The sequence below is a fragment of the Alligator sinensis genome, unplaced genomic scaffold, assembly GCF_000455745.1.
Source record: "Alligator sinensis unplaced genomic scaffold, ASM45574v1 scaffold543_1, whole genome shotgun sequence".
In the NCBI taxonomy this organism is placed as follows: Eukaryota; Metazoa; Chordata; order Crocodylia; family Alligatoridae; genus Alligator; species Alligator sinensis.
Window position 1 is genome coordinate 584,488 of NW_005842055.1, and position 25,424 is coordinate 609,911.

Sequence of the window (25,424 nt, forward strand, 5' to 3'; positions counted from 1 at the left end):
TTATGCAGGGGGTCGGACTCGATGATCTATTGAGGTCCCTTCCGACCCTAACATCTATGAATCTATGAATCCCTGTTCTGATGATAAAGATGAGTTTCTCTGTGAAACTTAAGAGGTCAGGGGAAAAATGTTCTGAGAAAGATTGATACTTTTATTTAAAAAAAAAAGTCTCTGGCCCCACATGGTATCAACAAAAGGGTTCTGAAAGAGCCTACATATGAAATGGGTGAACTGCTTGCAAAATGGTAGTCTTTCTGTAAAGAGCCGCTATTCTAGAAGATTTGAAGTTAACAAATGCCTGCCATACCTATATTTTGAAATGTCTCAAAGTGATTCAGAGAGCTATAGGTCAGTTAACTATGCACACGCAAGTTAGTTGAAATAATAACTAAAACTGGAATAGCACGAAGACATAAAATGGAGGATCACAACATACCATATTTTCTCTCATACAACACACCTCAAAATCAATATGAACCTTATTTTTCAAAGGCAGAATGAAAAAAAAATAAAAAGATTATTCCAGTATTTTTGGCTACATAAAACAGGGACAGAGACTAATCTTCAGCTGATTCATGCTGCCCTCCCCCTCCCTTCCTGCATAAGAGAAGGTGAACCCTTAACTGCTGCTATAAACTGGTCTTGATGGGTAGATCTGCAATTCTGAAGAGCTAAGGTATCTGCTGGAGAGCTAAAAAGGCTGAGCTAAAGAAACTGTGACCTAGACCAGGAGCAGCTAGCAAATAGAAAAAATGGGCTTGAAAAAAGTTAGCTTAATTTGTGGAAAATCAAAACCATTTAGAAGGAGAGGTGAAAACACCTGCAGAGCAAAACCATGGGCCATTAAGTCAATCAGCTCCCTCAGCTGCCTAAACAGTAATGCCACAGCTGCTGCACTTTAGAGCAGGAATCACACCAGGGTGTTTCTTTCCTGGACAGAAAAGCAGCTTTTCCTGTTTAATACTAATCCCTCAGTTTTTGGGGGTGTGATTTTGGGGGAAAGGGGCATGTGTGTGTAATAAACTATGGTAAGAGTATGATTTCTGCAGTGGAAATATATGTCTCTCAAACATCTTCAAAGTCTTTGAACTTATTAATAAAATAGGGAAATACAGAAATATTTCTAATATATTTTATTTAGAGAGCCAAAAAAGGTAATGAGTTATGGAGGGAAGAAGACAAATATTGTCATGTATGAAAAAATTAGCAAGAAGACAGAAAACACACTTAAGGTCTAGCTATTCTCTACTTATTAGAGATCAAAATAAAACTAATGTGATAGCACAGTCTCCCTAACTGGAACATCCTGCAGAATCTGATGCTGGTCATTGTTAGAGGTAGTAAATATGATGAGATGGACCAGTTAGGAAATTCCCTTTTTCCCATATACAGCCAAAAATTACAAACTGAAACTACAATACACAGTTCCTCATGGAAGGACTAGCTAGGTCATTAACAGTGAAATATAGATTAGCCTGCTCAGGCTAGTAATAATTGCAAGTTTTCTGATTATTGTTATAAGAGTAATTAGTCCAAAGCAGTTTGAAAAGGAACTGGAAATGATGTGATCTACATGTATTTATACAGTTTTAGAGTAATAGCAGTTTTTGCATGGCCTCTGTATGTTTATACTTTTGTTGTTGTTTTTATTGAATGGGTGTTTTATGCATTATTTTAACAGACAGCAGGATGTTTTTTTTTCTATTAAACATCACTTGTGCATGTACTAATCTTTTATTACTTGGGAACTATATCTACAGAAAAGAATGTTTATTTCATTCTCCTTCATTTCATTGTATTTAATACATAGGCAAATAGCCTTTTTTCCATAAAAATCAGAAGAGACCCAGTGTTTATGGAATGATATCATATGGATGATATTGTGATAGTTCACTGCAGTAATCCAAATGCTTTTCTGTCAGGGTCATCAAAAATCTACTGCGATTAATATACTCCTTGTGTTCTTTTCTTTTTATGAGAACAGTACAGCATCCTTGAGTGAATGACAGCCTTGTATTCAGTCTGGAACTATCTGTTATATCATCCTGTATATCGCAGGTCTTTTAATCATAAATTATACATGTATGGAACCATAAAGCATAAGAAATAGGTTCATAATTTTTCCAAGACTTTACCTATGCCAAACATGCTTACATTTGTAATAAATCCCAAATACTAAGATATGTAACATGAAAAGGAAATAATCATATAAAAAAAAGTAGTGCAACAATAGGGCTTGGCAAATTTTCAAGACCATTATCACTATATAATTTTATGTTTTTGTTCTCTTACTAGCTCTGGACTTCTAGTGTTAAGAAAGCCCTTGGACAGAGAAAGTACTGACCGCTATATATTGATTGTTACAGCATCAGATGGCAGACCAGATGGGGTGAGTGTCTTATGATGGTTAATGAAAGGCTTCAGTTAAAATACTGACACTGTTAAGGGCAACAAGTAGAATAGACATAAAATCTTTTACCTGAGCCTTCATTTACTATATCTGTAATCCACAGCAATTTAATTGTGTTCCAGAATATTTTTTGTATGTTCTTCCTATGTACCATCTGATAATAGAACACAGAATCTCATAAAATGACTTTGGCACTTCTTTTAACCTTTCATTATTCTGCAATTGGAAGAGCAAATGTAATCCAGTATTGAGACCTCACAATGTGTGAATCTTTTGACCATTCCATCTTGCTAGTAGTTAACAGCCCAGTATCCCTGAATGCTTCCTTCTGAAAAACATTTTGAAAGAGCTAATTTGTATTATATGTAGCCATATTCTGAGATGCATGATTTACATTATCAAATGTAAAGCATCTGTGGCATTACTGTTTAGGCTGCAGTCAGACCTAGACAGGTTACAGGGGTGGGCAGATGAGAACAGGATGGGTTTCAACACTGACAAGTGCAGGGTACTGCACCTGAGGAGGAAGAACCAGCAGCATACCTACAGGCCGGGGAACTCCCTTCTCATCAGTGCAGAGGCAGAAAAGGATCTTGGAGTCATTATTGATGCCAAAATGAACATGGGCTGACAGTGTGGGGATGCGGTCAGGAAGGCCAACCGCACCTTGTCATGCATACACAAATGCATCTCAAGCAGGTCCAAGGAAGTGATCCTCCCCCTCTATGCGACACTGGTCAGGCCGCAGTTAGAGTACTATGTCCAGTTCTGGGCGCCGCACTTCAGGAGGGATGTGGACAACATGGAGAGGGTCCAGAGGAGGGCCACTTACATGATCAGGGAGCAGCAGGGCAAGCCCTACGAGGAAAGGCTAAGGGACCTGAACCTGTTCAGCCTCCACAAGAGAAGACTGAGGGGGGATCTAGTGGCCATTTACAAACTAGTCAGAGGGGACCAGCAGGCATTGGGGGAGTCCCTGTTCCCCCAAGCACTCCCAGGAGTGACAAGGAATAACAGTCACAAGCTGGCAGAGGGTAGATTCAGACTAGACATCAGGAGGCACTACTTCACTGTCAGGGCAGCTAGGATCTGGAACCAACTTCCAAGAGAAGTGGTGCTGGCTCCTACCCTGGGGGTCTTTAAGAGGAGGCTAGATGAACACCTTGCTGGGGTCGTTTGACCCCAGTACTCTTTCCTGCCATGGCAGGGGGTTGAACTTGATGATCTGCTCAGATCCCTTCCGACCCTACAAACTATGAAACTATGAAATGTATTAAGTATTCATGAGCAGAGCCAGAGGAGGTGAGATGGTGTGGCCACACCCTCTTTCTAACCCCCCACAGAAGCACCATCTGGGGACTTTAAGTACCCCCTCCCTTCCTCTCCATGCTCAGAGGTATGCCTCCTCCAAATCTCCCTCAATTCTTTCTTTACCAGGAAAGGACATTGAGTTGATAGAACACCAGTAAGGAAGGAGAGTGGCACAGCTGAGTTGTGCAAGGAGCTGGGCTCTGGCTCAGCTTGGCACAGGGCAATGAGTCGGTTTCCCTCACCCTTACCTACCCTCCCCGTCCCCACCACACACACACCCCCAGGATGTCTTCTGCAAATCTTGGATCAGACTCAGGGAAGGAGAGCGTGCCCATTGCTGCTGCCATCCTCAGATGAGCCCAGGTCCCTGTACAGCCCTGCTGGAGCAGGACAGCAAGGGGCATGGCTACTGATGAGAGGGGAAGGGAGAGGTCACCAAGAGATGAGGGGAGCAGGGCACAGATTCTTACCTGATTTGTGGAATTAGATGTCTCTGACTGCTACTCCCACAGCATGGTCTGACTGCCCTGCTGTTGAAGGGAACCAACTTCCCAGGGAAGTGGTCCTCAACCCTATCTTGGGCAAATTCAAGAGGAGGTTGGATGATCACCTGTCTGGGGTCTTGTGAACCCAGCATTCATTCCTGCCTGTGGCAGGGGGTCAGGCTAGATGATCTGTTCAGGTCCCTCCTGACCTGAGCTACTATGAAACTATGCGACTATGAAGGTACAGCCACCCTGTGGTGCTAGTCACTTCTACCACACCCACCTTTACAAGATCCAGACCTGTCTAAGGTTGTGAATAGCTTGACTACCAAGAACCCAGTAAAGTTTTATCTCAGAGAGACAGGAGACAATGATAACTTGGAGCATGCCTCTACCAGAGCTATGCTAGGGATTACATTTATGAAGTAATGCCACTCACTTCTACTCCGTGTGTGTCAAATGATAAGAAATAATACCATATAGCTGCTATTAGAACAGTGCTGAGTGCATGGTAGATGCCAAGAGCTTAAGATCAGTATGGGGTACATGTCATACAGCAGCTATATTATATTTTTTCAGCATTTTGTGGGAGTAGAGAAATGCCTTTAAAATCACCTTTGTACCTTCTTCATTCTGGGCAGCTTTAGTTAAGTGAAACAGTTAAGTCCCCAAAATAGGTTAGCCTACATAGTACTACCCTGAGACAGTTGATGGGATCATCCACAGAAGAAAAAAAATCTCTGACTGAATGCTACTGGCAATCCCTTCTTTCAGCTACTGACATACCTCCTAAATTGGCCTGGGAGATGGGTAGCCAATGGCTGTCAAACTCAGGAATTTGGTTGGAGAGAATTATCTCTAGCTACTTTATGGCCCATGTGGAATGCCAAAGCAACAAACAAGAGTCTTAGGATGACTCCCATGGCCTTGTCATTAGGGACATCTTTACATGGGCTCCAGAGGTGGGGGGGAGGGGCACTTTAATTAGAGCAGCTCCAAGAGCTGCTCTAATTAAAGTGTTCTCAGTGTCTTATGTATTCAGCATCTTGTGTATTCAGCCTCCTGCATTTCAAAATGGTGGGAGGGGCACTATAACTAAAGTTCATTCAACGAGCTTTAATTAAAGCACTCCCACTACAATTTTGAAACGTGGGGGCGCTGAATACATGAGATGTGGAGGCTGCTGGAGCGCACTAATTAGCACACTCCAGCAGACTCAATTAATCAAGTCTGCTCATCCATGCTGTAGTTACAGCCTGTCAGAGCACTGCCCCTTCATGTCTACAGGTACCCTAACATTTCAAATCAAATTATGAGTGTTTTTTTCCTTCAAGTTTCAGTTTTCTTGTTGTTCCAGATCAGCCCTTTGTTCTTTAATCCCCATTAGTTCAGCTGCTATTTTAGGTTCAACCCAGTGACCACTTTCAGTTCTCAGTTGCAAAAGCTCCATCTGGAGAGTTAAACACAACTCTTTTAATTTGTTTATAATAGTTTTCAAAAAGAAAGATTGCAGTGTGTTGCTGGAATAACATCTAGAGCTCACAAGGATTGTTGAAAACATCTCATCTCCTTTATTCACCTTGAAATCTATTCTTTTTTTATTCTGACTCACCTCTCAATTCAGTAGTGTAAAATAGAAATAATTGTTATAGCAAATCAGCCACTTACTAAGTTCTGCTTAGTGTAATAGTTAGGTTTGAGGTGAAATATGCTATTTCCTTGACATTTAGCTGCCTAATAAGCAACAGAAAGGACAGTTGTACTGTTCTCTGGCTCTGCAGGCTGTTGAATTTACTTTGCTTTATGAAAGAAAGTCAATTACTTCTCATATGAAAGTGTAACATTAGTTTGTTGGCCATTTTTTCAGAGATCAGGTGCAACTGTGTTTCAAATAGGAAAACAATAATTATTTTCTAATAACAATGAAAAACCACAGACCGCCTTAGGCTTTGTTACTGCGGGGGCTGGAGGTTGGTGTTATTTATGAAAAATAACCGTCTGGTAGACAGGAGGTTTGTTTCAAGTTTCTCAAGACTGTGATATTTATTAAGGAAGTTGGTTTAAGGACTACATTTACTTTTTATATGTTTTAACAGATTACTGGCATAAACAGATTTGTTTCCATACATCAATATGCTACTTAAAATTGAGGGATATGAAATAACTTCAAGTATACCTGAGAAACTTGAGGGATTTTTTAAAAACATTTAATGCACAGTTTTTTTTTTTTTGGGGGGGGGGGTTATTTGGTTTAGTTTTGTAAGAGTCAGCATTTGAGGAAGCAAAAAAAAATATTTTTGTTTTCCATAAGAAGATTTCCCTATATTAAACCCTGGTAATTTGGCTTGTGTACCTTTTGCACTTCTATTTGATCAAGACAGGTCTTGGAGACAATGTAGTCAAGTAACTGGTTTAAAATTGTCAGAATTTCAAATCTGATATTTTCAGAAACAGACATTTCTGAGATAGGTGAGCATATTTTGTGGTTTTCAAAGATCTTTTTACTCTATTTTATTCAATTTTCAGGGTTTTTTTACCCTTTTATTAAAGATACATAAAAAGAAGGGAAACAAGTCCAACAGAAGTAGAATAGGTAGCCTTATTAAAGAGCAAACTGGGTGCATCTACATGTGCACTTTAATGAGCATTAGCTTATTTTAATGTGTATTAAAGCATGACAAAAACTGTGCTCTTTAGCTAATGTATATTAAAATAGGCTAATTTGCATTTTATAGTACCTCGCAATGGAGGTACTAGATTTAATGCACAGTACCTAAATCATATTTATAAACCTATAGACACACCCATAGAGTAAGATGAGTGTAGAATGAAGAAGACTAGTTAAGGGAGTGGAGTGGCAAGAAGAATACAAGCCTTGCCTTCCAGTAAAGGTCAAGATTTAGTTCAAGGTTATAGAGGTGATGACTTCATCTGGGTATGCCTCTGGTCTGATATCTTCATGGAAACAATCCAGATTAGGACACCATTTTGCACTGGATGTCAAGGTCCCAAGAATGGTTTCTCAAATAAAGGGCTTCAAAACATGTGATGCACAGAACCAACCAAATTTTTTGGTCAGTTTGCAAATTGGGCCTAATTTCCAGAATAATAATTCAAGTCTCTTGATTTTCAGCTCCCTTGTGTCAAGCTTATACATGCTAGTTCTTAGGTAGTTTCAATAGAACCTTTTTTGTGGCAGACAATGGGTAAGAAACAGGTTGGGGAGGAAGGGAATGTAGACTTGGTGATGAGATGTAGAGAGGTTACCTGGGGTATCAGATGTTAGGCAGGTTACAATGTGTAATAAAGCCAGTGTGTATATTTTAGTCCATAATTTTTTGTATTGTTTCTGTTCATCCCCCTCCCCTGCCCCATCTGTTTCTCATCCATGGTGTTCATTCCCCTCCCCTGCCCCATCTGTTTCTCATCCATTGTCTGCCACAATCTGCTTTTTCACTGACAGGCATTCTCGCACAATGGCCTCTGGCTTCTATTCTATCTCATCCAGGAAAAGCACATAACAACTGCAGATACTTCCTCTGCGTGAAGAAGGGTGTTTCCACCCAAAAGCTTGCAAAAAAGAATTTTCCCAACTATTTTAGTTGTTCTAATAAAAGATATCAGATTTTCCCAAAGAACTTATCTATATCCTTAGACCAAGGCACCAAAAATATATACAGGCTTTCAGTCCATGACAGAACTTCTTCACACCTATTTCAACACCAACATTTGTGTCAGTTTAGTTAGCACAGGGATCTAACCAGCTATTAGTAGTTGGGATACAATACTATTGTTTGGTGAGCAACAGACCCCTCCAGTAGGTCTATCTATAATCATTGTATTAGTAGAAACCCTGGCATTTTACAAATGAGGGTAACCCAAAAAGTTATTCCTGTAAAAATCTGCTTCACTCACTCCACTTTAAATAATAAAAAAAACTTTTCATTTTTGCCCCTTTTGTGTTCTTTTAATATTTTTTAAATGAGGACATTAAAAGTTTTTATCAATTACTTTGAACAAAAAAGACAAACAGAACAAAGCCAAAAGGTAGGTCAGGGTGGCAAAAAGTATTTGTTAAAAAAAATTAAGGAAAATTAAGTCTGTTCCATTTTTTTTTTAAATAAGAGCATTCATATTTTACTTCATATGTTTAAATCTAAACACACTCAATATGATTAAGGATTTTATACTGAACTTTGTCACCAAACAGCCTTTGGGAAAAACAAACAAACAACTTGATTGTGAATGTTACCAGCTGGATGGTATGGATAGTTTTCCAAAGACTGGCTAGCTCACAAATGATATTGTGACGGTAGTGCCGAGGCGCATACTCTTCAGTATTGAGATATGTTTAGTATGTTCAGAAATAATGTTTTCATTTAATTCAATTGTTTGTAAAAATCAGGAAAATGTAAAGGCAGAACCATCAGTAAAGGCAATGTATGGAAAAGGACAGTACCAAGCATCTATACAAAAGACGTTTGTTAGTTACGTCAAAGTTCATGTTCTTGTTTTGAAGTAAATGAAAGCTAACCATTCCTTTCATGAGGGGTAGGTTGCCATGGGTTGGCTTTCATTCACTGTGGGATGAAAGCAAGCATTTAGCAAATGAACACAGAGCATCTGGGATGCACTGTGAAGCCACAGTCTCTTTTATCACATAGTAACTTGCTTGTGCTCCCATGTCCAGAACAACTGAGCAAAAAGAAACATTTACTGATACCAGCAAGGATCATGTCTGATAAGCCAGTGGAGTATGGAACTGAATCAAAACTGGTTTGCTCTGATTTAGATTCAACTGGTGAACAAAGTACAAATTATGGTTTATTTCACCTATCATTGTTGTTTCAGTCCTTAATTTGTTCCTACCATCATGCCTACCATCTCCTACCATCCTTTGAGATGCTATGATCCACATGGATGCTTACCATCCTGAATCTGAAAGACATCTTGGCCAGAAAGTCCTATCCAGATTATATAACCACCACCATCATAACTAAACCTGAACATCTAGCATATTATATTTTATGATTCCACTGTCAGTCTCTCCCTCATTTGTCTCTTCATTTTTTCTTCTACCTCTTCCCTTTTGCCTTCTGCTAAAAGTCTATCTGCTAAGTCAGCATGACTATGAGGCACTTGAAAACAGAATCTTGATGTTGTCCTGTGGGGCCAGGCCAACTCTCACAGTCTCAAAATTGCACTGTTAGATGGGAGGGTGTGGCACAATTCGGGTTCGTCACAGGTAGATCCTGCCTAATAAAACTTATAGCCTTTTATGACCAGGTCACACACTGCCTTGACAAAGGAGCTGAGGCTGATCTCATCTACTTGGATTTTAGGAAGGCCTTCAACACAGTTTCGCATCCTATTCTCATAGGGAAGCTAACGGGCTGTGGAGTGGATGCCTACACAGTCAGGTGGGTGGCTAACTGGCTTAGGGACCGCACCCAGAGCGGTGGTTGATGGGTCATTCTTGGCCTGGAAGGAGGTGGACAGTGGGTCCCCCAGGGTTCGGTCCTTGGGCTGGCGTTATTTAATATCTTCGTCAGCGATTTGGATGAGGGCGTGGTGCAATGGGTGGAATGAAATAGGATGCAATTCAACAAAGATAAATGTAAGGTATTCCACCTAGGAAGGAGGAATCCCCAGCATGCCTACAGGTTGGGGGATGTCCTCCTCAGCAGCTCAGAGGCTGAGAGAGATCTTGGAGTCATAGTTGACTCCAAGTTGAACATGAGCCAGCTGTGTAATGAGGCCATCAACAAAGCCAATCGCACCTTGTCGTGTATTAGCAGATGCATGACCAACAGATCAAGGGAGGTGATGCTCCCCATCTATGCGGCATTGGTCAGGCTGCAGTTGGAGTACTGTGTCCAGTTTTGGGTGCCACACTTCAAGAGGGACACGGAGAATCTGGAGAGGGTTCAGAGGAGGGCCACTTGCATGATTAGTGGCCTCTGTGAAAGACCCTATGAGGGGAAGTTGAGAGATCTGGATCTCTTCAGCCTTTACAGAAATGGCTGAGGGGTGACCTTATAGCCACCTATAAGTTTAGCAGGGGAGGACAGCAGAGAATTGGTGATGTGCTGTTTACCAGAGCGCCCCAGGGAGTAACTAGAAATAATGGGTGCAAACTAGTGGGGAGTAGATTTAGGTTAGACATTAGGAAGAATTTTTTTACAGTAAGAATGGCCAGAGTCTGGAATGACCTTCCAAGAGAGGTGGTACTATCACCTAACTTGGAGGTCTTCAAGAGGCGGCTTGACAGTCACCTGCCTGGGGTCGTCTGACCTTGGTACTCTTTCTTGCCAGAGGCAGGGAGTCAGACATGATGATCCATTGGGTCCCTTCCAACTCTATAATCTATTAATCTATGAAAAAAAAAATGCACATATACACACACAAAAATCAATTGGGTGCACACACACACACTACCGACTAGGGCACATACACATCCAAGATTACTAGTCTAAGCACATGCACACCTATCACCAATTCAAGCACATACACACTATACACACCAAAAATTAGACAAAATTAGTTGTCAATACGTACAAAACCAATACACGTACACGGATCACTAATTCGTATATCATGCACACAATGATAAATATAGATATTTGCCAGTTCACACACATACCACCCACCTACATATACACACAGGTGAGTTCCTAACTTGGGTGATATGGTGTGTATGTGTGAGCTTGGGGTACTTCGGATACCTAGGTTGCTTGGTGACTATGGAAAGGGAGAGTCAAGGGTCAAAGATTTCCAAAAGGAGGGGACGGAGGGAGATGGATGGGGGTTACGATGAGAGAGGAAAAAAAAACTGAGAGAGTGAAAGTGCCACGAGTGCAAGCAGAGGAGAGATGGAGTTGAGAGGAGATCAGGAAAATGGGGGTTGGAGTCAAGAGGGACCGGAATTAAGATGGAGACGGGGACAGGCTGCAGTAAAACACAACCCAACTCAGGGTTCCAAATAACAGTGGTTTTATTGGACAGGAAAGATGGTGACACAATATACGGGCTATAGAGCTTATTGGTTCCTTTGCACCCACTCACACATGCACACACACAATGGCAGCAGGGATCAAAGAGGCTTGGTAGAGGGGCTGAAGTCCGGGAGGAAAGAGAAAGGGTCCAAGTTGGAGGAGGAAAGTTATGGGTAATATCTACCTAACCCAGGCTGAGAGATGATCCTCGATGGCCAGCTGGGGTCTCCTTCAGAAAGGTGTTGTCCAGAGGGGGTTGCTGGTAGTGCCTCTGGGGTGGATAGGTGATGTGACATGGAGCTGGTCTGATCCAGATGGAAATGGCGTTTCCACTGGGTCTGTCTTCACTACCCCTCTTTATAGGGGCAGACCTTCTGTGACCCTAGTGGCAGGGGCATGCCCAGGCAAAGGTCAGTCCTGGTGTACTGAGTATGTGCACTCTAGGCGAGAATGTGCAGTTTCAGGTGTCTGTGTTGCAATGGTGGGTTGGCTGTTTTCTGCAGCAATCTTTGTTTTCCAAATCTTGAGCCAGGGAGGATCAATGCAGGGTGATGGTTGGGTCATCAACTTAATGGTTCGTTCATTCAGGGGGAGCCATTTTTAGACCTACTGCCATTGTCTGTCAATCACCCAGTCACTCAAAGAACCAGTTTACATGGGAGGGGGGAGTCATGAGTAACACAGTTACAACAGAGTTACAATAAGGTATGCCCAGGCAGGGGACACAACATGGGGACTTGACATGACTTAACATGACTTATGCTAACTTACACATATAGGCCTAAATCATATAGTATCAATTAAAAAAATTAAAAATCAGTAAAACAGTAATTGCACAATATAAAACAGTAAAAATCAATATAAACATAATAATTATACAATATAAAACAGTGGCTATCCATATCAAAATAGCAGGGCACTTATTTGCAAATAAGGAGAGAGAAAAAGAAAAGAAAAGAAAAACAAAAAACTTGCTACCAAAATACAATTCTAAAGCTTATCCGATGTCATAGCTTACTCATGATTATCTATAGGGAATAGAGAGGGAGAGAAAAAGTCAGAAATAGTTAGGGAAGGGAATGCATTTCTACATATATATATAAACAAAAAAGAAAACTTGGGGTTGTGTTACATTAGAGAAACCAGTGCTATCTCAAGATGTCAGATCTGTGTGAGTCTGATGGTGCATTTAGTTTTTTTTGTCTTTCTCAAGGAGCAAACTTACAAGCATGTACATGTCTAGTTTTTGTTTTCAAGGAAACAGGACCAGACTTCAATACAATCAGAAGCACCATTAATAATTTTTCCTCTTGTCCAAAAAATGCAGGTAGTCCCATGTTTAATACCATTCATTATATTTTAGAAAAAGGGGTGTTCCTTTGGAAAAGTGATTACCCTAAGACAGGGGTTCCCAAAGTTTTTATACCGCAGCCTAACAAGCCACGGCCCAGAAGTGGCTGTGGCTCAGCAGTCACAGCAGACCATGACCGGAATTTCTGGCTGGAAGACAGGTAAAGATACCCCACCCCTCACTGGCAGCCAACCCGCTGCGGCCCGGCACCAGGTTGTGGCCTGGGGATTGAGCACCCTTGTCCTAAGGAATTACTCAATGGGCTGTTTACATGAGATGTTTACTGTGCAGTTGACTAATTAGCTGTGCCATAAAAGTCACACATCTACATTTGCACCCCTATTTGCCTGGATTAAACTAATTTACTCCACAGCAAGACAGTACTTGTAAAAAAACTCCAAAGCAGCACATGTGTAGACATTGTCCCTTCTGGCTAGCACCACACTATAGCACCCTCATGCTTGAGCCACCCGCTCTGCAACACATTGAGTCAGGGGAGAGCAGCGACAGGGTGGCAATCTGACCCCTTGGGTCCCCTGCCACTTGTAGCTGCTCCAGTCTGGCTCAATGTGCTGTTTTTGCCACATGAACAGATGCAGTGCCCAGAAGCAATAAACTCTAGAGCAATAAGCTCCCGAGTTTATTCAAGCACACTAACAGCATGTGTAGATGTGCCTGATATTTTATATTTTAATGCTTTAATCACTTTAATAGAAGATTTTTTTAAAATGTAAAGGTACTTCTTATAGTATCAAGCAGGGCACAACTTCTATATTTTAAACCCCAAGTCTTATTTAAGTGTTTAATTTTCCATGATAATGGGGTCACTTTTTCCTCTTTAGGCATTTTTATTGAATCAAAATTAACAAAACACATCCTGTTATTTCAGTAAAAATACCACTTATTTCTGCATTACAGGTGACTTTTTGTCAGTTAGATGTTTCACATAACTGCAAATGTACTCGATATTTTGAAATGCTTGACCATGCTTTCCAGGTTACAGTCATTCCAATTTACAATCCTTGAACATTAGTCATCTTGTGGTTTTCATGCTGACCTTGAAATAATATAATCCACCACCTGTCACTGTAGCAGTGCAATACAAACAAACACTTAAATATGCATCAGTTGAGTACTTAGAGGCCACAATTGCTTCCATAATTATGAGACTTACCCATAGATAGACACAAAAATGACAGGTAAATGGAAAATTCTGTCAAGCACAAATCATTTTGACAAATGTTGAAGTTTCAGATGAGATTTCATGACAGAATACAAATCTATTAAGTGCCAGCATGACAATTTAGAAAAACAAAGCATGCACAAGTTTTGCAGTATGACGAGTGCTATTTTTGCGCTCTTTAAGAATGTAACACTGCACCAGAGTATGCATGTTTATTAATCTGTATATACAATTTTAAAGCTATATTATGCAGCAGAAACATTAGTCTCTTTTGCTTTTAAGGAACACAAAAGAAAATAAATTCTCTCTCTCTTTGTTTTTAGCTTGAAATTAATTTAACTATCTGGAGGCCTTTATCACCTAAAGTGAGACGGGTAGAATTTTATTGCTTAAATATAAAATTCCAATCCTGAAAAGCCCTACCTGAGCTTGCAGGTATCCTGTTTGATTTCAAAGCTCCTCCAGTACTTAAAGAGTTGCACCTCTATTCATGCATAGACATTACTCCAGCATTGACAAGGTGAGACATCATAACTCTGCTTGATTGAGAATCGAGAAACTAATTGCTCCTCTGCCTATACCTGAGGAGCTCAATCCATTAGGAAACCCTGGAAAAAGTATGTGTAATTTTGAAAGGCAGGACAATGTAACCAATCTTGTCCTTCTGAAACAGTGTACCTCTGTGTTGACATTTCAGTTATAAGAGCTGTTTCACTAAGTCTCTGTGATACCAACCAGATCATATTTATTTTCACAGGCTGTGACTTCCAGCTTATCCTGTTTGTTCCCCATACTTCTCACATTTCTGTGCCTACATCGTACATATTTTGCATTTTGACCTATTAATTTCCCCTTTGCACCACTAATTGATGTCCTGTGGCTCTCTGATCCTTTCCCACAGTTGAGCTGCTGCTTCTTATGCTTTCTCCTCTGGATTGTTTGTTCTGTTAATATATGGTTTTGCTCACTAATCCCTAATGGAACCTCCTTTCCTTTAAGGCTGTCCTTGCTAAGTTGGCCTGATGATGCCCAAATATGTTCTTTACTGTTTTCATCAGATGGATTCCATCACCCGATAGCAGTCCTCCCCCAAGAACATCCACCCATTGTCAAAGAATCCAAAGTGTTTACATCAACACCATCATTTCAGCCATGAGTTTACTTCCATGATATTGATGGTCCCTGTTCTGGCCTTTATCTTCCACAGGGAGGAATGATGAGAACACTGCTTTTGCTTCAAGCTTTTTAATTTTCCTGCCAAGAGCTTTGCAGTCATCTCTGTGTTACTTAGTATCATTCCTGGTAGTATCATTGCTGCCTACATGGACGCTCAGGAAGTAGCAGTGGCTTGGAGGATAGATGCACTCTGGCAATCTTTCTATGATACAGAAAGTACAGGCTCCCAGCAGAGAGCATACCTCCTGGGACTACAAATCTGGATGACAAAATTGGTTCTTCTATCCCCCACCACTAACCACCACCACTCTTTGTTTCCTTCTTGGTACAGTAGTCCCAGTAGAAGGCCCATCTCTGGGGTCCCGCACTTCCTGCTGTATAGATGCTTGGTCCTCTAGTTCTTGCTTGCTGATATCCTCATGTCTACCTTTTCCCCCTAACTGATCCAGTGCAGAATGCTTAAAAGTGTTTTCTAACTCCAGACTGTTCCTCTTGACTTCAGGGATCCTCCTTCTAGTAGTCACATGTTACCACTTTTCTTCTTTTCCTTTGGCCTCTCCAGTGTCAGCATCCACGACTCCTATCCAAGAACTTATCATTTTCCCTGGTAGTGTACAGCATGGATACTTATGCTGCCAGCCCTTCAAATTTTTCTTCCAAGAGGGACACCAGCTTACACTCAGTGGACATGAAGTGATCCTGACCCTGGGAGAAACACAAACATGGCACATCCCACAGAAGTAACAACTTCTGATCCAGATTCCATTTATGTCTCCAACACTCCCTGAATGATACCTAGCCTGTAGAAAACAAAGCAAAGGGAAAACACACACATACAAGCACATGCACACATATCCACATGCACATCCAGCTCCTTGGTTCCCTCATGCAGCAGATTTCTTCTCTGTTCCCTGCCTAGCTTGGGCCAGCCAATGCTTTTCTTTAATTAGTTAAACCCATTCCACCTAAAGCAAACCACTCCACAGAGAGCTGCGGTACAACCCTTGTGTCAAGCAGTAACTCCAAAAACAGCCACAAGTCAAACACACAGAGGGCGTGTCTCCATATGCATTAATGTGCCATAATTACTGTTAATTAAGTTTAGTACCTGTAAAAATAGGTGTTAGCTTAACACACTGTAATAGGCACTACTATGCAGTAGTGTTGGTGCACATCTTTTATGTGACACTAATTCACAGTAGGCTAATTGTGCTATTAGGGTTAGGGTAATACAATGTTATTGGATGCACATTTTTTGCACTTTGTCTAAAGTGTTTCAAAATACATTAAAAAAAAAAGTAAAACCTTGTACCAAATTTCTGCCAGTCCTTTTCTTAAGCAAACAAATTATATAAATGTATTTCCTTTTACCAATAAAAAGAAAACTTTCACAAAGAAGTTAAGACACTCAGGAAATGTCCTATGACTGGTGCTATCAAGCAATGACATTTTATATTTTAATGTTAGCTTCCTGATTTTTTTCAAATGAGTTGCAATAAGTTTATGGACTTGTGTAACAAGATATATTGGAAAACTTGGGAAATAGAAATTACAGTATGATAGAATTTATGATCCTGACACTGGGAAAGCATGAAGTTAGCAGAACTAAGATACTGGATTTCAGAAAAGTGGATTTCAACTGACTTAAGGCCAGAGTCAGCATAATGTGGTTGGAAAGCAAACTGAAGAATAAAGGTACCCAGGAAGGGTGGAGGCTTCTAAGGGACACCTTTAAATGTCTGGAGAACAGATCATATGAGGAGACAGTGAGCTGAAGGACCACCCATGGGGATGCCAATTAACAAATTAATCCAAAGGATCATTAATCCTCTGACCCACAGGTAGTCAGGTTTGGGGCATTAGAGTAAGTTAATTTCCCTGAGCACTGATCTACTGCCTGACCCAACTCATAGTTAGAAAGACTAACTACACACTGCTACACAGGTAGGTTGAGCAATATAAGCTGTATTACGCAACAAAACCCATGCAACACCAACCCGACACAATATCCCCATAACACCTGAGCCGCAACGCAATAAAATACCCCTGATGGGACAATAACCTGACACACATCCCAAACCCAATGTCCCTGGTCACACAACCAATCAACTACACATTACAACGAGCTTTGGTCACTACACAGTTAACTGCTATGCAAATTTACAGACAACCCGGAAACCAAAGATGGTAGGCAAGAACACCCTGGGCCTAGTCAGCAGGAGGAACTCTCTGACAGTCCCTGAGGATTTATATCTTTTCCCTGCTTAGGTACTCAGCACCTCAAATAGGGTATGGGTTATACTTTACCCAATTGTAGCTTCCCAACAACCAGGTCACAGCAAGGAACCTGCACTTGACGAACTCCCAAACCCCAAGAGCCTGGAGTCAGAACTGTCTAGTCAGAGTGAGAGAGAGGCTGAGCCTGAGCCCCTGCTGGCTGCTCTGGACAGGATTTATAGCCTTCTAATCATGCCAGGTGTCACTCATCCAATGGTCGAATCATCGCCTTTTTCACAATACCGATCATATTCAGACCTGGGCAATACTTAAAAGAACCAATCAATTCAAACTATTCCAATTCAATACAAGCAACATTATCATAACTGCCTTATCGATTGAAGGAAACAGGCATCTTCAGCTTACAGAATATGCCTTATTGCCACTAGGTGTTTTGGTGAGTTTGCAGTGTATTGCAGCCACACAAAAGCGGTTTTTGGATTGCAGTTAAGGTGTTTTTTGGACTGCATCAATAAGAGAATTGGGTACAAGGCACAAGAGATGATAGTGCCTTTTTACTTGGCACAGGTTAGGCCTCATTTAGAGTACTATGTACAGCATTATAAAAAGTATATGGAGAAGTTGCAGGGGGATCAGAGGTGGACAACAAAAATGATAGAGGGCTTGAAAGCTGAGCCAGAAGAGGAGAGATTGAAGGAAACAGGCATCTTCAGTTTACAGAATATTTGAAGGGCTGCCATAAAGGTGAGGGAGAACATGAGAACATTTAATCTCTCCAGCTACAGAGATCAGGACAGACCATTGACCTGAAGTTGCGAAACAGTACGTTTAGGTTTGATATTGTGATAAATGTCTTCACTGTTGGAAGAGTGAGGCAGTGGAATAGACTGCCTAGGGAATTTGTGGGATTTCCATCATTGGAGAAGTTCAGGAAGAGCTTGGACAAGCACCAGTCAGGGATGATGTAAGAGTCGTTCTGTGTACACTATAAACTACACATATTTCCAGTGCTTCAGGGTTATTCTGGTTGCCTCATGGGGCTGGGAAGGAATTGTTTTCCTCTTCTGTTTTTTTGTGGGGTTTTTTGCCTTGACCTGCAGACAAAACTGGGGATTTTGACTGGGGTGTGCCAGTGCTCCTAGAACTAAAACCAGGAGGTTCCCAGCTGGCCTCTGTGCTCAGGGTCAGACTGATTGCCATATTTAGGGTAAGAAAGGAATTTCCCCCCTGGTCAGATGTGTATGGAGTGTGGCAGGTTTTGACTTCCTTTATAGTCAGAGGGCATTGCCCTCATCAGTGGATCTCTCCAGCCCATTTTAACAACCCTTGCAGCACCAGTACATTGGCTACCATGGTCCCCAGCTTAACGGTTGGCAGATTAGGGTGCCATACTTGGTAGCTGTGTGACAGGGTTGCCTGTGTAGTTTTAGAAATAGGTTAGACAAGGATTTGCTTGGGTTGGTTTTGATAGGGATGATCCTGCCTCAAGCAGGGGATTGGGCTAGGTAACCTCCAGAGGTCCCTTTCAAGCCTAAATTTCAGAGTCTTTGTTACATTTATAGCTGATATACCTTCACTATTTCTAAATAAATATACAAGGATAAGGGAATTATGTGACACTTGCAGTTGAATGAAGAATAGTTCTGCTGTTTCCTGGCATATGTTTTGAATCAGTTTAAAGCATGTGCCCACTTGCATGTTCTGCATTCTAAAAAATATTATGAAGACACTTTTTGGCACATGTCCAGTGCTTTTCTCAGGTGCACTCATGAGAAGAGTACTGCATATGCCAAGCATCACTCTAATGGTGAATACATGACTTTTTTTTTGGCAGGCATAGCTTCAATGACTGTATGCTTCACAGAAGCATTTCCCTAGTATTGCCCGATGTGGTATATCTATTCTATGAGGTCCCAGCTGATTCTAGATATAAAATCAGCTTTTTATGTTTCTGATCAACCAAGATTTAAAGTTTTCCTCTTGTATGCAGTCACAGTTATCAAGACCTCTGTCAACCCCAGTCTGGAATAACTGTAGTATACACTGTTCGTCAGGCAAATTGAACTGGTTTGCAGTATGGCATATTCCACTACAGTGAAGTGATTTATTCAGACAAAATACAGTATGTACTCACTAAGTTCTGCCTAATTGTAGCTGTGAACTGACAATCCCAGCAAGCTGTTTCTAATTCACCTTCTCTTGAACTACGTAAATAAACATATTTCCAGTAATTTTTCCATTATCCATTTCAAGGGTGCTTTCGTCTACTTATCAGTATGCTTCCAACTTTACTCTTAGGTGACATTATGTTGTGAAGGTCATACAGCAAAGCATTGCAGTAGTGACCTTAGGGAAGGGCAAACCAGATAGCCATCTGAGGCTCCACACTTTAGGGAGCGCCAAAATTGTGAACCTAGCATGAACGTAGAATATAGCTCAATGTTAAAAAAACCTCTTTGTATTATCAATATTGTATTAAGATACTTTCATTGCAGTTTCATGGATAGGGCAAAGTGAAATTGAAATTGAAAATGTTCAATTTCCTTATAGGTCATCAAAATTAAGACTCTAAGGGGCCCCAACTGACTCTTTTTCACTGTAGTTGTTCAATTTAACCCAAACAAAGATTATTAGTTAAGATCAGACCCATGTTGTATCCCTTTTTCTTATCACCACATCCCTTTTTCTTCCTTCTAAATCCCCCTTGGGGCAGTTGTACATGTGATGGGGATTTAGTCCTTAGGGTTGCATTCTATGTCCCCTAAACTGAAATGGTGAATTCTTAATTGAAATGTGGGTTTTATTTTTTCGCCACTGTATATATGTTGTTATTCTGGTGGCTGTAGGCACTCGCTGAAAGCAGAAGCAGCCAGTGGCCCAATCCTTTTTTTGGCGGAGCCTGCCTGCCTCTCCCACAGCTGGGGGTCCATTAATCTTTGTCATTAGTCTATCAACTCACCCCCTCAACTACAGAAGAGTTGGTCAGGCTCTGCAAAAAAAAACAAAACAAAAAAGGATTGGGTCCCCTGCCACTTTTGCCTTCATCAGGCTCTGTGGCCAGCAGGATGCCTGGGGCTGCCCAGGAACATGCTGGCTTGCCCCTGGGGTGTCAGGAGAGCAGCTGGGTGTGCTGGTGGCCAGAGAAGGTGGCAGGGACAGTGCATGGGGTGCTGGAAGCCTAGGCGGGCTCGGGGAAGCTAGCAGCTAACCCAGGTGGCCCTGCACTCTGTGCACCATCCCTGCCACCTTCTCCAAGTGCCAGCACACCCAGCCACCATCCTGCCACCGTCCTGCACTGCTCCAGGGGCAAGCTAGCCCATTCTTGAGTGGTCCCAGGCATCCTGCTGACCCCAGGAGCCTGCTCAAGGCAGAAGCAGTGAGAGGCCCAATCTTTCTTTTTTCTGTGGAGCCTGCCTGCCTCTCCCATGGCCACGGGGCTATTGCAGTGTTCCAAGTTGTAATGTTGCAAACCAGACTACATCAGGATATAGTTTAGTTTGCAATGATGCAAACTCATTTGAAATCCCTGAAACCTGTGTATGTGTAATGTGTGCTGCCATTAAGCCACACAAAGGGAATTTTAAAATTTTTGTCACGTATACATCATGACATCATCACGTGCCCTTAGCAATTAAATTAGTGGTATAATTGTAGAAACTACAATTTTCAAACATTTACTTCCTATAGTACCTAACTTCACAGTAATATGAACATTTTTCTACTTGTTATGCAATTACTGAATAGTATAGGAATCATAGAAAATTAGGGTTGAAAGGGACCCCAGGAGTGGTGGTGTCCCACAGGGGTCTGTGCTTGGACTGGTTCTTTTCAACTCTTATCAATGATTTGGATGAAGGAGTGAAAAGCTTGCTGGCCAAGTTAGCAGATGACACCAAAGTTATGGGGCAGTATGGACATGCCAGAAGATAGATTGCAGATACAAGCCGACCCGGACAAGCTCGAGAGTTGGACAGACCGGAACCAGATGAAGTTTAACATTTCCAAGTGTAAGGTGCTCCATCTGGGGGCAAACAACCCTCAACATACATACCGGCTCGGTGGTGACAGCTTGACTTGTACCAAGGCCAAAAGGGTCCTAGGGGTAATGACTGACGGTCGTATGAATATGAGCCATCAATCCAATGCAGTGGCCAGAAGGGCAAATAACATGCTGGCATGCATCAACTGATGCATCTTGTATAAAACTAAGGAAGTCATACTCCTGCTGTCTCAGCACTTGTGGGACTGCAGTTGGAGTAGTGCATCCAGTTCTGGGTGCCGCACTTCAATAGGGACGTGGAAAAACTTGAGAGCGTCTAGAAAAGAGCCACCCATATGATCAGGGACTTTCAAGGCAAGCCATGTGAGGAAAGGCTGCGGGATCTGGGCCTCTTTAGCCTAAAGAAGAGAAGGTTGAGGGTGGACTTGATACCAGCTTACCACTACATCAGAGGAGCGCATCAGGAGCTTGGTGAACAACTGTTCACAGGGTGCATCCTATCCAGCCCCATGAACTTGTACACATCAAGCTTTTCTAAATAGTCCCTAACCTGTTCTTTTTCCACTGTTGGCTGCTCACATTCTCCCCAAACTGTGTTGCTAGGTGCAGTAGTCTGGGAGCTGACCCAGCCAGTGAAGACTGAGTACTTCTACCTTTTCTGTACCATCTGTTGCTAGGTTGTCTCCCCCATTCAGTAAGGGACTCACATTTTCCCTGATCTTCCTCTTGTTGCTGACATGTGTGTGCTAACATATGCTTGTATGCTAATATAACATTATATTCATGTTCTTATTCCTCCTATCATCTTGATATTTGAGAAACATATTGACCCATTTTCAATCAATTATTCTTTATATTTAACTTTTAATTTAAATATAGCTGCTTGAGTTTTATGTACATAAGCACTGATACGTAGCACACAATAATTTTTATAACCTTTTTTTAAAAATTAGATATGTTCCTAAGCTATGCCTCAGCTCTTATTACTTACAAACTTGTTTCTATCTGGTAATGATGGCCATTCTAGAGTTTTTCTAAATTATTAAACTTGCTTAGAAATGCAGCTAAGAATGTTCTATTTATCATGGCAAAGAATCCTCTCCCAATTCAGATTTCAATTTGAATGACAGAATGCAAATAAGAAAAGTCATAAATGAAATGTCCTTAATATTTATTTTGTTTTTTAACATGTTTTAGGATGTTGCATATTTGGGGAGAAAGATATTTCAGCGGTCTATTAACTGTTGTATTTATTGCTTAGAGAATATTTACAGAGATGAGAGCTGTTTTATCTGCATTAAGAAAACTATAAATTGCTATTGTTGGTCTTTCATATAACTTATGTTTCTTGTATGTTTTGAAGCAGGCTTTGTTTGCTTCAACAATAAATAGAAAGTGCTCAATATTATGAATTCACATTGTTGCTGCTTTTTTCACATGACAGATTCTGGTAACAACTTTAACTGAGCTATAAAATATACTTAAAATTGCTAGTTACTTAATAATATATGCACACCATGAAGAGTATACTGATGGCTGTCACAGAATGAGATCTGCTTTATATATATATTATATATCCTTAGATAAAGTTGCTGCACCACCACAGGCAAATGATGAAAATTATTTATCCTGTTCATACATTGATACATTGTCTATATTTATTTTTCTTTGGTCCAGTTCAAAAAATGACTTAAATGTGCATCTGAAATCTCGTGATTTCAGTGACAGTGAAACAAGGCAATATGTTAAGTGAATTCTTATGTGATTTCCTGAAGTTAGGTTTCTGCTTTAAAAAAGGATTCCTGTTTTAGTAGTGAATGAGTAAAACATTCAACTTAAGGACTGCAGAAGCAGGAAGGCTTGCTGCAGAATGTTTGCATTTACCACTAGCCTTTACTCCCTCCTCTCTTCCTACCTACCAAGCATGCTTTTATATTAAATTATGGACTTGCCTTCATAGGAAATGTTGTGCCAGATGATGCCTTAGTTACTGTAAGAAAATATCAAGTCCCACAGTTTATTTGCTCTATTATTCCATTGACAGGCCCAGAAGAGGTTATGGCTGACAGTGAGAAAAAATTGTAAGCACTTATTGTTTAGTCAGTATAATTTTATTCCTGTTAGTGACTTTTTCATTATCTGAGAGACTTGGCAGTGTGGGACTAATAACAGTATTACCAGTAACTGCTCCATATCAGAATTAGGGAAGGCACTCCAGTTTACTCTAGATGCTTAATAAAGGATATTTTGGAAGAGCCTCTCAGTCCTTTGCTGTGGTATTTATGGAACTTGGGTCAGTCCTGAAATTACTGCCTTGAAGCAATTGAGTGTGGCGGTTGCAGAAGTATACTAATGATAATGCTGGTAGATCAAACTGGGTAGAGGTGTTGAAGTCAAGAGGAGGAAAGTAGGTAGGGGAGTTCGTTAGTTACTAATCAAAATTTTTGCAGAGATAACAGAAAAAAAGCCTGCTGGAAATGAATTCTGTATGTTGGGTTGTACAGTTCAGAGTCTTAATTCAATTCCACTCATTGAGTTGTGACTACTGTAGAAATGAGGGTAAACTGGCGTAGGAATGTACTGGGAAAAATGTACATTTTGGTGACAACATTTTAAATAAGGAATAAAAGAAATGGGAAAAAGTGACTTGCCTGTTTAAAGTGATGTTTGTTTCTTAAAAATGCATATGTATGGAAGACCTTAGATAACACTATTGGGATATATAGAGCTATTCTGCTTACTTATCTTCGCAGCCAGGTGAGGTTGATTTTTAGGTTAATTGTGGGATGTCAAAGTTGGTGACACCAGCAGTTGAAAATAAAAAAAAAAGAGTAATTCTTAGATACATTAAGGGTAACAAAAAATTTTTTGTGTGTTTTTGTGTGCTTTTGTGTAAATTTTGGGTTGATTTTCACTATAGCATAGATTTCATGGACATTAGGGCTGGAAGGGACCTTGGAAGATCATCCAGTCCAGCCCCCTGCCCAAGGGGCAGTAAGACAGCTGGGGTCATAGGATCCCAGCAAGATAAGCATCCAAATTTCTCTTGAAGGCACTCAATGTGGGTGCTTGAACCACCTCCGATGGCAGGCTATCCCAGAACTTGGGGGCTTGGACAGTAAAGAAATTCTTCCTTATGTCCAGCCTGAAATGGTCTTACTGGAGTTTATAACCATTCAACCTTGTCATCCCTTGGGGAGCTCTGGTAAACAATCTTTCCCCCAGATCCTGGTGAACACCCCTGATAAACTTATAGGTGGTGATCAGATCGCCCCATAGCTTGTGCTTTTCCAGGCTAAAGAGCCCCATAGTTCTCAGCCTATCGTCATAATGTCTGGTTTCCTGACCTCTGATCCTATGCGTGGCTCTTCTCTGGACTCTCTTAAGTTTCTCCACATCCTTTTTGAATTGTGGAGCCCAAAACTGGACACAGTACTCCAGCTGCAGCCTCACCAAGGCCGAATGCAATGGGAGAATGATGTCCCAGGATTTACTTGAGAAGCATCTATGGATGCAAGCCAGCGGTTTGCTCGCTTTACATCATCACATTGAAGGCTCATGTTCATCTTGTGCTCAATCGTGACCCTCAAGTCCTTTTCATCTGGAGTGCTAGCCAGCGTAGCACTGCCAAGCCTATAAACGTGCTGCAGGTTTTTCCTCCCGAGGTGGAGAGCCTTGCATTTTTCGGTGTTAAACACCATCAGGTTCTCATCTGCCCATTTCCTGAGCCTGTCAAGGTCAGCCTGGATCTAATTATAGTTTCGTGATATTCCATTTTCTTATCAAACATAGATATTCTATTCTCTTATCAAAGATGGCCAAGAAACATTTATGAGACATTTCCTCAATATGGAACACAGGAACAGCTATGGATCAGAAACAAGATCCATTTAGTCTAGTATCCTATTTTTTATCAGTGCTCAGTAGCAGATGTTTAAGGGAGTATAAAAGCCCTGCAGTGGGCAGATGTTCAGTAATATGCTCCACAATTAAGTCCTAATGTCCCCAAATATATGCTTTAGTTTTGAAGCCTGAAAAGTAGAGTAACTTCAACAAAATTGTTATCTTTGAACATGTAGGGCATTTATGAACACAAAAGGCAAGTGAGAGCTGCACTAATTGAAAGCACTCAGAGTGCCACACGTATCAGAGTCTCTTTACTGAAAAATGGTGGTGGAGCACTTTGAACTAAAGCTCACTGAACCAGCTTAAGTTTAAAGTGCCCCACCACCATTTTTCAGTGTACGGAAGCTGATGCACATGATGCTCCGATTA

The 25,424-nt window shown here is 41.1% G+C and overlaps 1 protein-coding gene across 1 annotated transcript in view; it reads left to right on the top strand.

The window, feature by feature from the left end:
* The window catches only part of PCDH15 (protocadherin related 15), a 922,022-nt gene that overhangs the window by 566,818 nt on the left and 329,780 nt on the right, over positions 1–25,424 (top strand). The window contains exon 18 of the mRNA XM_025203355.1: positions 2,296–2,388. Coding sequence (XP_025059140.1) covers positions 2,296–2,388 — 93 coding nt within the window. The remainder of the gene's footprint in view (positions 1–2,295; positions 2,389–25,424) is intronic.